The 16063-nt window shown below is 40.6% G+C and overlaps 1 protein-coding gene across 5 annotated transcripts in view; it reads left to right on the top strand.

Annotated features, from left to right (window-relative positions):
- LOC139407172 (CD2-associated protein-like) overlaps positions 1-16063 on the top strand; it is a 97218-nt gene that overhangs the window by 1699 nt on the left and 79456 nt on the right. For 2 of the 5 annotated variants that reach the window (XM_071150700.1, XM_071150703.1), the window contains exon 1: positions 2920-3136. The exons of 1 other annotated variant lie outside the window; for it this stretch is intronic. In XM_071150700.1, coding sequence (XP_071006801.1) covers positions 3133-3136 — 4 coding nt within the window. In that variant the 5' untranslated portion in view covers positions 2920-3132. Of the gene's footprint in view, positions 1-2792; positions 3137-16063 lie in introns of those variants that run through there. 2 more of the 5 variants (XM_071150697.1, XM_071150698.1) reach the window with 2 other exon arrangements.

Raw genomic sequence — 16063 nt, 5'->3', positions numbered from 1 at the left:
GCTCTCATGAGGACCACCACAAGAAAGGAAGAGTTACCTCTGCTGCAGAGGATAAGTTCATTAGAGTTAACTGCACCTCAAATTGCAGCCCAAATAAATGCTTCACAGAGTTCAAGTAACAGACACATCTCAACATCAACTGTTCAGTGGAGACTGCGTGAATCAAGCCTTCATGGTTGAATTGCTGCAAAGAAACCACTACTAAAGGACACCAATAAGAAGAAGAGATTTGCGTGGGCCAAGAAACAGAAGCAAAGGACATTAGACTGGTGGAAATCTGTCCTTTGGTCTGATGAGTCCAAATTTGAGATTTTTGGTTCCAACCGATGTGTCTTTGTGAGACGCAGAGTAGCTGACCGGATGATCTCCTCATGTGTAGTTCCCACCGTGAAGCATGGAGGAGGAGGTGTGAGGGTGCTTTGCTGGTGACACTGTTAGTGATTTGTTTGGAATTCAAGGTACACTTAACCAGCATGGCTACCACAGCATTTTGCAGCGATGTACCATCCCATCTGGTTTGCGCTTAGTGGGACTATCATTTGTTTTTCAACAGGACAATGACACAAAACACACCTCCAGGCTGTGTAAGGGCTATTTGACCAAGAAGAGTGATGGAGTGCTGCATCAGATGACCTGGCCTCCACAATCACTGAGTTGAGTTGGACCGCAGAGTGATGGAAAAGCAGCCAACAAATGCTCAGCATATATGGGAACTCCTTTAGACTGTTGGAGAAGCTGGTTGAGAGAATGACAAGAGTGTGCAAAGTTGTCATCAAGGCAAAGGGTGGCAACTTTGAAGAATCTGATTTGTTTAACACTTTTTTGCTTACTACATGATTCCGTATGTGTTATTTCATAGTTGTGGTGTCTTCACTATTATTCTACAATGTAGAATATAGTAAAAATAAAGAAAAACCCTTGAATGAGTAGGTGTGTCCAAAGTAGTGTAGGTCTCCTCTGCTTTCAGTTTATGTCTGTTTCTCCGTTAGTTTAATGCTTCTCTAGCCTATGCGTGGTGGGTAGAAACCACCAACGTCCGGTTTTCATGGATACAGTATCTTCAACCTAGCTTCCGCTTCCCTTGAAAACCGGATGTGGGCACTCCGCTCAGGTGTTTCTATTACATCTGCTACTTAGGTTAATGTTTCTCTGACAGTGTTCTTCAAGCCAACTGCTGCAATAGGAACACTAAGTTTGACCTCTGCTGGACATCTTGGTCTGTTACATCTTCTGAAGTTTTTGACTTTAGCCTATTGTAACTGCTCAGTGCTCTATCACCTATAATCAAACTCTGTGTATTAAGTGTTTATTTAAGTATTGTAGGCTATTGTAATATTTTGTGTGAGATCTTTTTCCAATAGAATAAAAATAGTGAATTATACATTCTAAAGTCAAGGCAAGGGAGAGTAAGCTACACTGGAGTGACATGTTGTTCCATGGCTCTCTAAAACTAAAATGAATGATTTAATCTTTGCCTTGGAAGCCAGTCATATCTTATTGGCCATTTAGATTACTGTTTGTTATTTTGTAAGTCTACATCTATGTCAGAGTTCATTGACATTCTCTAGTCCAGCCTATAAACCTACATTTTGGATCCAGTTTTATTCACCTTCTGAAATGCTGCACCTGAATCCTGCCTGTACCCTGATGCTTTGCAACCCCCTGACAAGACTGTAGGGTTCACTATTTTACAATTAGATACCATCATTTTCCAATAGGATTTCAGATCTCTAAAATATCCTTTATGGAACGCTGAATTACTTGTTGTAAATTGATTTTCAACACAAGGTGGCAGCACATTCCACTAAGTGTCAAGGTTCATACTGTAACAGAGAGGTAATGTAGGAAAAGCCAGCAACCAGCAAATACAAATCCATAGTTTTCTGACAGTGGATTAAGTTGCATTAATAATATTACATATATTGAAGTGATGTTACAGAGCCAGTGCTAATCTTCATTCTGTATTCTGCTCTAAAATAGATCTCTATGCATCATTCTGAGCCGTCCCCGGTGTCCCTCCATGTTTAGCCTTTTTGTGGTTAGATTCATTTGCATAGAATTTGTGTTGACGCAGCTTCTTTATAGGATATTGGAACTCTTGTCAAATTGATCCAATCAAGCAAATTTGTCTTCTGTACTTCATTTTACAGTGTACTTTGCATGTAGTACAGATAGGTCAAACCAGGATGTCTCTGCTAATAGGGGATAGGGGGAGACAGGTGGGAGTCACTGGGCCAATTCTACATCAGAATTTAGGACCAGGGATTTTTTCGGACCAGGAGAAACTTGGGGCCCTAGTCATAACCTGTGGTCAGAAAAAAAGCTTTAATCACAATGTAGTTTAAACTCTGCATGTTTCATTACTCCCTGTCAAATTAAAGGTTAAATCAATTTAAAAAAATACCTTGAATCTGCTCCCCGTGATTGATTTTTTGGCCAGAGTACCAAGCAGTGCCCCCTCTCTCAGTGTCATTCTCAAGTTCAAATATTTATTTCTAAGAAAAATAACAATAAAAGAGGATTTCTTTGTCACCTATTTAATACAATGAAAGCATGGAATGACCCTTATAATAAAGTTATTCTACCATTACCAACTGGAGAGATAAAAGTAGATCTATTTAATAATAAAAATGAACATCAATCATGTTTCAGTCAATTTTGTTGTCTGTCTGATGATGCAAATGTCAAAACTAATGTTCACCAGGAAAGCAATGGTCACTGATGATGCTCAACACGGATTAAAGTGGTGGATAGAGAAAGAAATCTCCTGTCCATCACACTGTTCATGCTGTGTGCTAATGAACGGATGGCATTCCATTAGTTCCAATTTCCTCTCGCGGGACTCACATTTCTAAATATCGCGAATTTTCCTGCTGTTTATACGTGTGGCAGTAGTTTCAGGCAAGTCCAAGAAAGGTGGAGACTTCCCTGCACAATAATCATTACAAACATAGGTTTGGTAAGCTGCTATTCAGCCAAAGGCGAATGGCTTAACTTGCATATCGGTAGTGAATTTGCAAAAAGCACCTTGGCTTAGTAAATACATATAGCTAGCTAGCATTCAAGCTGCTAGCTAACCCAAGGAAACGGATAGCAGATTCCAAACATCTGATAGCGACATTGAAGGACATTATGGGTGAGTATTTTCATTTATGTGGTTCTTGTTTATCGTGATGGCTATCCGATGTTCCCCGCTTCAAATTGCCTGTAGCCAGAAATAGGGATCCATCATCACCAACCGTGTCCGGATTTGGAGTGTGCTCCTTGTGGGATGGATCAATGTACTATCTACGTTTAGCTAGTTAAATTAGCTATTTAACATCAAGCGATAATGTCAGATAGTTAGCTTCCATGCTAACATAAGCTCTATTTTGCCGGCAAGTTTGCTCAATTATCTAGCTTTGCTAGCTAGCTAACAAGGCAATTCCATGGCCAGGTTTTTGCGTCAGAAGTAATGGTTACTGTATGCCTGTTTTTAGATAGTTAACCAGTTAGTAGTAGCACCAGTTAGTAAAAATGTAAATGTTTTTATCGGTCTAGTGGAAAAGCAAATAGCACGCCACCTCTCCACCCCATCGTTGCTACTTGTTTGCTAGCTACGCGTTATGGGGTGAAACCTAAATAAGATTAAGAAGCAACATTTCCCTCCCACTGCTTGTTATTTTTATACAGCATTTCAAGCCAGGTTTGCCCTCGATTATATTACTTGCAAAAGTTATGGTGTCAAACCCGCTTTGACACAACTCATTGACAGTCCCAGTTTCACACCCAAAGTCTAAGCAACACAGAAAACCTTCTGATAAGTGTGCGCTTGGGGGAAGGCACCAAACACATCTTCCCCATAATCTTGACATATTGCAAAGTGTGAGTCTCAAACTTGCATGTCATGAAGCCATTTTTAAAAGAGCTGTATTTGGATGTAACATTCCGTGTGAAGTTGTTCACACTGTTATGTTATAAAAGGTTAACACTTATTTTTCAACACACTAGTGTTGAACAAAGTACCCAAATGTCATACTTGAGTAAAAGTATATATACCTTTCATAGAAAATTAACCAAGTGAAAGTCACCCATTTAAAATACTACTCGATTAAAAGTCTAAAAGTATTTTGTTCTAAATATACTTAAGTATCAAAAGTAAATATAATTGCTAAAATATACTTATGTATCAAAAGAGAAAGTATAAATCATTTGAAATTCTTTCTATTAAGCAAAGCAGGCGGCACCATCTTCTTGTTTTTATGTTTGTATAGCCAGGGGCACACTCATTTACAAAAGATGCATTTGTGTTTAGTGAGTCTGCCAGATCAGAGGCAGTAGGGATGATCATGTGTTGTCTTGGTAAGTGTGAATTGGACCATTTTCCTGTCCTGCTAAGCTTTCAAAATGTAACAAGTACTTTTGGGTGTCAGTTAAAATGTATGTAGTAAAAAGTACATTATTTTCTTTAGGAATGTAGTGAAGTAAAAGTAGTCAAAATTATAAATAGTAAAGTACAGACACCATAAAAAAAACTACTTAAGCAGTATTTCAAAGTATTTTTACTTAAGTACTTCACACCACTGTTGTACACGCTGGTTGGTGTCTATGGTTTATCATTGGGTTGCGTGTTTTCTTACCAAGGTTCAGTGTAACTAACTTGCTTTGCAGCAGTCGATATGTTTCAACATGTCAGACAGTTGTGAGCCCCTTACATTTATTGCCTGTGGCATGCTCTCCGTATTTCCATCTCATAGTTTGTATCAGGCTGCCCACTTTAGCCATATCTCTCTCTCTCTCACTCACCCCCCCCCAAACTAAAGTGTTTCTGGTCAGTGGAAATGTATGCAGATTTGAGTTTCCTCTATGCTCATATGTCGGCTAGCAGTCAGTCAGTGTTTGTGTACTAGACTCTAGAGGGGTCTGGGTACAGCTGTGTAGAATGCAGGCAGCTTCCTGGCCGTCTGCTGTTTCAATGTGTAGCTTACATAACCCAGTGACATTACCTGAGAGGAGGAAACAGTCAAGGCCATGCTGGCGTGTAAACTGCACATTGAAACAGCGGCCGGCCAGGAAGTACTTGGGTGAGGGAAACAATATTCTGGAGTTCTTTGATATCCAGCTTTATCTGGCCCAGCCTTGAGAAAATGTCCTCCTTGAGTAGCTTTACTCATACACCAGGGAAAGCCCTGTGACAGTATACACTGTCTATCTCAAAGTATTTGTATTTGTTATGGATCCCCATTAGCTGCGTCAGTTACTTAATGTTGTCATGGCTCTATGTAGTACTGTGTGCCTCCCATAGTCTGTTCTGGACTTGGGGACTGTGAAGAGCTCTTGTGGCATGTCTTGTGGGGTACGCATGGGTGTCCGAGCTGTGTGCCAGTAGTTTAGACAGACAGCTCGGTGCATTCAACATGTCAATACCTCTCCTAAATAAAAGTAGTGATGAAGTCAATCTCTCTTCCACCTTTAGTCAGGAGAGATTGACATGCATATTATTAATATTAGCTCTCTGTGGACATCCAAGGGCCAGCCGTGCTGCCCTGTTCTGAGCCAATTGGCATTTTCCTAAATCCTTTTTTGTGGCACCTGACCACATGACTGAACAGTAGTCAAGGTGCAACAAAACTAGGGCCTTGTTGATAGTGCTGTTAAGAAGGCAAAGCATCACTTTATTATAGACAGACTTCTCCCCATCTTAGCTAGTACTGCATCAATATGTTTTGACCATGACAGTTTACAATCTAGAGTTACTCCAAGCAGTTTAGTCATCTCAACTTGCTCAATTTCCACATTATTTATTACAAGATTTATTTGAGGTTTAGGGTTTAGTGAGTGTTTTGTTCCAAATACAATGCTTTTAGTTTTAGAAATATTTAGGGCTAACTTATTTCTTGCCACCCACTCTGAAACTAACTGCAGATCTTTGTTGAGTGTTGCAGTCATTTCAGTCGCTGTTGTAGCTGACGTGTACAGTGTTGAGTCATGCGCCGACGTAGACACTCTGGCTTTACACAAAGTCAGTGGCATGTCATTAGTAAAAATTTATAAAAGCAAGGGGGCCTAAACAGCTATCCTGGGGAATTCCTGATTCTATTTGAGAGGCTTCCATTAAAGAACACCCTCTGTGTTCTGTTAGACAAGTAACTCTTTATCCACAGTATAGCAGGGGGTGTAAAGCCATAACACATGTTTTTCCAGCAGCAGACTATGATCGATAATGTCAAAAGCTGCACTGAAGTCTAACAAGACAGCCCCCACATTCATTTTATCATCAATTTCAACTCAGCCAATCATCAGTCATATTTGTGTAAGTGCTGTGCTTGTTGAGTGTCCTTCCCTATAAGGATGCTGAAATTCTGTTATCAATTTGTTTACTGTGAAATAGCATTGTATCTGGTCAAACACAATTTTTTCGAGAAGGGTTTGTAACAGGCTGATTGGTCGGCTATTTGAGCCAGTAAAGGGGGCTTTACTATTCTTGGGTAGCGGAATGACTTTAGCTTCCCTCCAGGCCTGAGGGCACACGCTCTCTAGTAGGCTTAAATTGAAGATGTGGCAATATCATCTGCTATTATCCTTAGTAATTTTCCTTCCAGATTGTCAGATTCCGGTGGCTTGTCATTGTTGATAGACAACAATAATTTTTTCACCTCTTCCACACGGACTTTACGGAATTCAAAAGTACAATTCTGGGTTAAACAGGTTTGGTGCCAAAGTTTAGGAATGGCTAGATAGGACAGAGATCATTGTCTGGCTCAATATATTTAGACATAAACAACAATCCTATACACGAAAGCATTATGATATGCTAGTGTACATGCTTAATGCACTACTTATAACAGGCAGCTGACATTGACCTTACGACCCCCATGCTGTTGACTAGTTTTATCCCTAATGTGTTTTCATAATGTTAACTATCAAATCAAAGTTTATTGGTCACATACACAGTTTAGCAGATGTTATACCGATTGCAGCAAAATGCATATGTAACTGTCACTTGTCTTTGATTGAGCGCCAGTCTCAGCTGAGACAGCAACAGCTTTTATCCACATTTTCCATTACAATGATTTGATCCCCCTTGGTAAATGGTAGGCTACTACTTTGTGCTTCAAATACGCCCCTCTGTTGAAATTGAAAGCAGAGTCTAACGCAGTCTTCTAGATCTATGCCCTATTCTGCTGTGTGGACCTTTGGCAGACACATCATAAGAGAGGCTTCTAAATCAGGATTACTGGACAGCAGCTCAACATTGGGGTTGGCCCGGGGACAAAAACTCTTGTTATTAGCAATCAATTTAATTGTAAATTGCGTCTCATGGCACAAGCCTAGTCTACAGCCTCCAATGACCCAGCATGCCTGGCTGGCTGTGTCCTGGATGATATTTCTCCCAATATCCCCATTGTCTGATAAACATCTCTTTCTCAAGTAGCACTTTTACAAGCATTTTCACTGGCTAGTTCCCAAGGCATGTGCAGACAGACAAAAAGAGAGAACTGGAGGATATTGAGCAATGGTAGGGGGGAACCAAAAAAGGGAAGGAGAGTTCATCTCCAAGTGCCCTCCATGCCTTGCCTAGCCTCACTTATGAAACTCTGCTGTGGAATGAATTTCTCTGGCTGGAAATGTACTACATGACCAAAAGTATGTGGACATTTGCTCATTCCAAAATCATGGGCATTAATTTGGTGTTGGTCCCCCCTTTGCTGCTATAACAGCCTCCACTCCTCTGGGAGTTGCTGTGGGGACTTGCTTTCATTCAGCCAAAAAACTATTAGTGAGGTAGGGCACTGATGTTAGGCAATTAGGCATAGCTCGCAGTCGGTCGTTCAAATTCATCCCAAAGGTGTTCGATGGTTGAGGTCAGTGCTCTGTGCAGGCCAGTCAAGTTTTTCCACACTGATCTTGACAAACAATTTCTGTATGGACCTCACTTTGTGCATGGTTGCATTGTCTTGCTGAAACAGGAAAGAACCTTCCCCAAACTTTTGCCGAAAAGTTGGAAGCATTCTAGCTATCTAGACTGTCATTGTATGCTGTAGCATCAATATTTCCCATCACTGGAACTTAGGGCCTTAGTTGTTCCATGAAAAACAGCCCCACACCATTATTCTTCCTCCACCAAATTTACAGTTGGCATTATGCATTGGGGCAGGTAGCGTTCTCCTGGTATCCGCCAAACCCAGATTTGTCCGTCGTAATGCCGGATGGGAAGCATGATTCATCACTCCAGAGAACGCGTTTACACTGCTCCAGAGTCCAATGGCAGTGAGCTTTACACCACTCCAGCCAACGCTTGGCATTGGGCATTGTGATCTTAGGCTTGTGTGCGTGCGGCTGCTCCACCATTGAAACTATTGATGCACCGATATGACATTTTTGGCCGATACCGATATCCAATATTTTCCTTGCCAAAAAAAAACAATAACCGATATTTAAAATTTAGGGGCCTTTTAAGCATTCTAGTACAGTTAAATAATTAACATACACACATGGATGCAGCGGTCTAAGGCCCTGCAAGAGGCGTCACTACAGTCCCTGGTTTGAATCCAGGCTGTATAACATCCGGCCGTGTTTGGGAGTTCCTTGGGCGGCGCACTATTGGCCCATCGTCGCCCGGGTTTGGCCGGCGTAGGCCGTCATTGTAAATAAGAATTTGTTCTTGACTGACATGCCTAGTTAAATAAAGGTTACACACACCACACTGACCAAAATTTTATTTTGTTGGCATTTACGTATGTCCCCATTACCCGTAATACATAGTCAAAACCTATTTATTTTATTTGCTGTGCTGTTTTGTTGTTAATTTGTTCAGTCGTTTCTTTCTCAACCAGGATTTCTATGGAACATAGTTTGGGTCGTTACGTGTCAAATAACACTTTGACCAATCAGGACCTGAATATGACTGCACGTCACATAATAATTTAACGCGTTCATTCATTTTTTACGTAGTTATTACACATTGAATACACTGATACGTATGCTATGATGCTGGTAAAGTTGTCTCGCACACCTACAGTGCTGGTCATTAAAAAAAAAGCTAGCTAGCTCAATGTTCTTCCCAAAAACATAGCGAAACGACATCTGTTTCAGTAGCTATAGGTAGCTAACTCACTATATAGAACTAGGTGTCATCATCTAAAATAAGCCTCATTTATAAGACAGTTCTTGTTTGATTAATGGTGGTCGGACCCATCTGTGAAAATAGCCACAAAGTGAACGTTGCGGTTAGCCTTCAAAATAAAAGTAGGTTATTGACAGTGATGCAAATGAATACAAGTAGTAGAGTTATGCCATAATTGAATATATCATGCAAAATGAGGTTGGAATGTGTTATAAAATCAACAAAAGACCATTTTGTTAATTTGACAAAAATCTGAAATCACACTGGATGTGTTATACTTTAGAATTGCGTTGGGGGCAAACTTATTTCACTGTACAGCCTTACCTGTGGAACAATGACATGAGGTATCAGTCTACTCAGTGACACTCAGAGAACATTAGCGTCGTAGCTCTTATTGCGGGACTCTGAAACAACTGTGAATTGAGCCACATTTATTGTCAACCTATGTGTATTGAATGCTATTCACTAGGAAAAACAATACTGTGTGGATGTTTTTGAGTCTAACTCTGAGGAGGACGTTGGGCAAAAAATTCCTTGGGTATTGAGTAGACTGATACCCCATTTCATTGATCCCCAATCCTTAGGTAAAGCTGTACAGTGCAATATGAATGTCAATACACTGGGGAGGTGATTTCACACAGTCACAGTCCTGAGATAAGAGCTGCAATGCTAATATTTGCGGAAACTCTTAACAGTTGTGCTATGTGGGAGTCACAGTGTAGACTGATACCCCGTTTCATTGCTTCACATTGCTTCCTTGTTTAACATTATCTAGTCTGAATATGGCATGATTCAGTTGAAGTCGGAAATGTACATACACTTATGTTGGAGTCATTAAAACTTGTTTTTCAACCACTCCACAAATTTCTTGTTAACAAACTATAGTTTTAGTAAGTCGGTTAGGACATCTATTTTATGCATGAAACAAGTAATTTTTCCAATAATTGTTTACAGACAGATTATTTCACTTATAATTCACTTTATCACAATTCCAGTGTGTCAGAACTTTACATTAAATTGACTGTGCCTTTAAACAGCTTGGAAAATTCCAGAAAATGATGTCATGGCTTTAGAAGCTTCTGATATGCTAATTTACATAATTTGAGGCAATTGAAGGTGCACCTGTGGATGTATTTCAAGACCTACCTTCAAATGTAGTGCCTCTTTGCTTGACATCATGGGAAAATCAAAAGAAATCAGCCAAGACCTCGGAAGAAAATTGTAGACCTCCACAAGTCTGGTTCAATATTGGGAGCAATTTCCAAACGCCTGAAGATATCACATTCATCTGTACAAACAATAGAACGCAAGTACCGCTCAGGAAGGAGATGCGTTCTGTCTCCAAGAGATTAACGTACTTTGGTGTGAAAAGTGCAAATCAATCCCAGAACAACAGCAAACGACCCTGTGAAGATGCTGGAGGAAACAGGTACAAAAGTATCTATATCCACAGTAAAACGAGTCCTATATTGACATAACCTGAAAGGCCGCTCGGCAAGGAAGAAGCCACTGCTCCAAAGCCTCCATAAAAATGCCAGACTACGGTTTGCAACTGCACATGGGGAGAAATATTGTACTTTTTGGAGAAATGTCCTCTGGTCTGATGAAACAAAAATAGAACTATTTGGCCATAATGACCATCATTATGTTTGGAGGAAAAAGGGGAAGCTTACAAGCCGAAGAACACCATCCCAACCGTGAAGCACGGGGGTGGCAGCATCATGTTGTCGGGTTGCTTTGCTGAAGGAGGGCCTGGTGCACTTCACAAAATAGATGCATGTTAACTTCCGACTTCAACTCTATTTAATGTAGGTACATGACGTAATAACGGCATGTAAAATTTTGCCCTGCACGTGCAACACAGCATTCCTAACCTAGCCCACACAATGTCTGCTGTGTGGATCGAGCAGTCAACAAGTCGAGCCGTCATTTGAAAAACTAAGAACATTTCAGCGAGACAACTCAAATCCCTTAACGGCAAGAAAATGGACTTCATTGCGCTTGACAGTCAACCGTTCTCTGTCCTGGGTGATGTTGGTTTTCGCGACTGGTCGAGTGTACCGGTGCTCGACCAGCACATCGGCGTTAAACTAGATATCGGGGCGATAACTATGTTGGCATTTTTAGCTAATATCAGCCGATTCCGATACGTTCACAGATATTTTGTGCGTCCCTAATTGAAACCCATTTCATGAAGCTCACGACGAACAGTCTTGTGCTGACGTCCTCTGAAGTGTTGAGTGTTGCAACAGAGTACAGACAATTTTTACGTGCTTCAGCACTCGGCAGTCCCGTTATGTCAAATCAAATTTATTCATATAGCCCTTCTTACATCAGCTGATATATCAAAGTGCTGTACAGAAACCCAGCCTAAAACCCCAAACAGCAAGCAATGTAGGTGTAGAAGCACGGTGGCTAGGAAAATCTCCCTAGAAAGGCCAAAACCTAGGAAGAAACCTAGAGAGGAACCAGGCTATGAGGGGTGGCCAGTCCTCTTCTGGCTGTGCCGGGTGGAGATTATAACAGAACATTGCCAAGATGTTCAAATGTTCATAAATGACCAGCATGGTCAAATAATAATAATCACAGTAGTTGTCGAGGGTGCAGCAAGTCAGCACCTCAGGAGTAAATGTCAGTTGGCTTTTCATAGCCGATCATTAAGAGTATCTCTACCGCTCCTGCTGTCTCTAGAGAGTTGAAAACAGCAGGTCTGGGACATGTAGCACGTCCGGTGAATAGGTCAGGGTTCCATAGCCGCAGGCAGAACAGTTGAAACTGGAGCAGCAGCAAGGCCAGGTGGACTGGGGACAGCCAGGAGTCGTCATGCCAGGTAGTCCTGAGGCATGGTCCTAGGGCCCAGGTCCTCCGAGAGAGAAAGAAATAGAGAATTAGAGAGAGCATACTCCAGATATAACAGACTGACCCTAGCCCCCCGACACAAACTACTGCAGCATAAATACTGGAGGCTGAGACAGGAGGGGTCAGGAGTAGAGGTCGACCGATTATGATTTTTCAACGCCTATACCGATTAATCGGACAATTAAAAAAATATATATATATATTTTTTTTACAAATATTTGTAATAATGACAATTACAACAATACTGAATGAATGCTTATTTTAACTTAATATAATACATCAATAAAATCAATTTAGCCTCAAGTAAATAATGAAACATGTTCAATTTGGTTTAAATAATGCAAAAACGAAGTGTTGGAGAAGAAAGTAAAAGTGCAATATGTGCTATGTAAGAAAGGTTTCAGTTCCTTGCTCAGAACATGAGAACATATGAAAGCTGGTGGTTCCTTTTAACATGAGTCTTCAATATTCCCAGGTAAGAAGTTTTAGGTTGTAGTTATTATAGGAATTATAGGACTATTTCCCTCTATACCATTTGTATTTAATTAACCGTTGACTATTGGATGTTCTTATAGTCACTTTAATATTGCCAGTGTAACAGTATAGCTTCCCTCCCTCTCCTCGCGCCTCCCTGGGCTCAAACCAGCAGCACAACGACAACGCTATTAGCGCGCGCTAACTAGCCAGCCATTTCACTTTGGTTACACCAGCCTCATCTCGGGAGTTGATAGGCTTGAAGTCATAAACAGCACAATGCTTGACGCACAACGAAGAGCTCCTGGCAAAACGCACGAGAGTGCTGTTTGAATGAATGTTTACGCGCCTGCTTCTGCCTACCACTGCTCAGTCAGATACTTGTATGCTTGTATGCTCAGTCAGATTATATGCAACGCAGGACACGCTAGATAATATCTAGTAATATCATCAACCATGTGTAGTTAACTAGTGATTATGATTGATTGTTTTTTATAAGATAAGTTTAATGCTAGCTAGCAACTTACCTTGGCTTACTGCATTTGCATAACAGGCAGTCTCCCTGTGGAGTGCAACGAGAGAGAGGCAGGTCGTTGTTGCGTTGGACTAGTTAACTGTAACGTTGCAAGATTGGATCCCCCGAGCGTTCTGTCCCCGATCGAGGCAGTTAGCCCACCGTTTCTAGGCCGTCATTGAAAATAAGAATGTGTTCTTAACTGACTTGCCAAGTTAAATAAAGATTAAATAAAGGTGTAAAAAAAAAATAATCTGCAAATCGGCGCCCTTAAATACCGATTTCCGATTGTTATGAAAACTTGAAATCGGCCCTAATTAATCGGCCATTCCGATTAATCAGTCAACCTCTATTCAGGAGACACTGTGGCCCCATCCGATGATTATGTGAGCTACTTTGGCCTATCACTTCGCGGCTGAGACGTTTTTGCTCCTAGACGTTTCCACTTCACAGTAGCAGCACTTACAGTTGACCAGGGAAGCTGTTGGAAAGTTGTTGGAAAGGTGGCATCCTATGACTGTGCCATGCTGAAATTCACTGAGCTCTTCAGTAAGGCCATTCTACTGCCAATGTTTGTCTATGGAGATTGCATGGTGGTGTGCTCGATTTTATACACCTGTCAGCAACGGGTGTGGCTGAAATAACCAAATCCACAAATTTGATGGTGTCCACATACTTTTGCTGCCTCTACCTTGTGGTGACACACTGTGACAGTGTGTTTCTGTTGCCAAAGGGCCGGAGTGAGTTACTGAGCCCAGTCTTTTCCCCCTAATCTTCACCTCATTTTGCATATAGCCTTAACCTCCCTATTATGTTAGTTAGAGCTAGGCCTATACTTGGCAATTATGGTGACTCACAAGAATGTGTACACTTACTTGGGGTTATTAATAGTATGTGGAGTTGTTTGGAATGTGATGCTAAGTTTAAGGCTTTTTCCCCCTTCTACTTCCTGCTTCCAATTGGAGAAACAGACCTTGTCAAATCAAATTTTATTTGTCACATACACATGTTTAGCAGATAGTAATGCGAGTGTAGTGAAATGCTTGTGCTTCTAGTTCCGTCAGTGCAGTAATATCTAACAAGTAATCAAACAATTCCCCTACAACTACCTAAAACACACAGAGCGCTTCAGGCTTGACTTTCAGAATGTGTGTTGTTGGTTTTATAGGGGGCTCTTGGAATCAACACCCGCTTGTTGCAAATGATTTCAGCCTATGTTTTGTAGACTACATTCACCCCAACTTAAGTCAATCAATGTTTTACATGGCATTTGTTACTATTGTGCTCATAATGTGTGAAAGCAACTGAAGTTTTTTTAAAGAAATTTGGTCATTCATGCCTTTCTTACTCAAACTTTTCAATAATATAAGGTACAACCTGGTCTCAGAGCATTTCATATTACTTCATTTAGTGTGATATGTTTCCTATGTTATGTATTCATTTGTGGATGTCAATTACCCATTTCGAATGATAAGTTACAAATTACAATTCATATTATATGTTATGAATGATCAAAAATTACAATGTTTCAACATTTTCGAAATGTATAATATGTTACACATTCTAGCTAGCTGGCTAACATTAGCTAGGCTTGGGGTTAGGTTTAAGGTTAGGGTTAAGTTTAGGACTTAGGTTAAAGGGTTAGGGGAAGGGTTAGCGGTAGGGTTAACTAACATGCTAAAAAGTAGTAAGTATTTGAAAAGTTGCTAAAATACTCCATTTGTCCCTGATGAGATTCCAACTTGCAACCTTTGGTTTGCTAGACGTTCACGTTATACGCTCACCCACCCACACTGACCAACCACCCTACTTTCCAACTGGTGTGCCCATCGGGCAGTTTGTTCACTACGAGGCCAGCGCCTGTGGGTCGCTGAAGCCTCCTGTGTGTTTGTGTGTACCACTGAGTGTGTGCGACGTGTGTATGTTGCCTGCCTTTCTCCTCCCTGAGAGGGAGAATAAGGCTGATCACAGAGTGGCAACCATGGTCCTGTATAATGACACAGTAGTCTAGCTGCAGAGAGATGGCTCTCATTAACTCAACCCAACTTGAAAGTGTTCTCTTCTGTAACGTTCTGTCAGGCTTTCTACGTTAGAAGACATTGTAACTAGTAGAGCCCTGACGATACCACTATCGCAATTCTCATTATTATCGTGGCAAGGAAACAAATCACGAAGTAGATTTAAGGATATGCATATCCTAGCTTGAGAAACAGGCAGTTTACTTTGGGCACACTTTTCATCCGGATGTGAAAATACTGCACCCTATCCCAATGAAGTTAACTAGCCTGCTGCACAGGGGTTGGAACCAAAGTTATTTTCCAATTGTTTAATTCTGAACAGAACAATTATTTTTTGTTTCGACCAGCAATATAAAATTCTCAACCGGTTTGAACCAAAAACAGTTTATATCGTTCCTTTTTAAACCTCTGAATTAGATTTGTATTTTTTATTATTTAGCTCGACGTTTAAATTACTTCACTAATGGTTAGAGCAGCTTGCTATGGAGCGGGAAAGCTATGTACATGCATTGGACAGACAAGTGAAGTGTAAGATGCAAGATGAGACTGAAATTTTGTGGGTGAGATTCTATTCCCTGAACTGGTTCACACCTCTGCTGCTGCATGACTGACTTTCCATTAGAGACACAATTACCATACACTGTAGGGTAAAGAAGAGAATAAATAGCCTGACTAACTCTTCAGTGACAGAAATACTTAGAGGGGAAGTTCACCCAAAAACATTTTATAACAATTGCCTGGCTGTTTGTCAGTACTCCCAGACAGTTTTTAGGTCCATTGTTTGAACATTTAGATTTCTGTATATAAAAGATATTTAACAAATGCTGAATTTCCGAAATAATCTTCAATGCATTAACTAACTGTATATTTATTGTTACATAAACAATGATTGAATTACCAAATACATGTGTTTTTAATGTAAAAAGTATAATAAACAAAGACTTACTTTATGCTAGCTCAAAAGTCTTCCAGTAGATACTCTTCTTTGTGGTTCTAAGATGGATAATTACAGGAGGTTGGACAAAAGGAGCATTTTACTATTAGTTTTCAAGAAAGGAAATCAGAACGAAAGCAAGTAAACAAAGAGATGGT

The sequence above is a fragment of the Oncorhynchus clarkii genome, chromosome 4 (assembly GCF_045791955.1).
Source record: "Oncorhynchus clarkii lewisi isolate Uvic-CL-2024 chromosome 4, UVic_Ocla_1.0, whole genome shotgun sequence".
NCBI classification, from domain to species: Eukaryota; Metazoa; Chordata; class Actinopteri; order Salmoniformes; family Salmonidae; genus Oncorhynchus; species Oncorhynchus clarkii.
The sequence above is the reverse complement of the archived record's forward strand: the minus strand, read 5'-3'. Positions and strand labels throughout refer to the sequence as shown.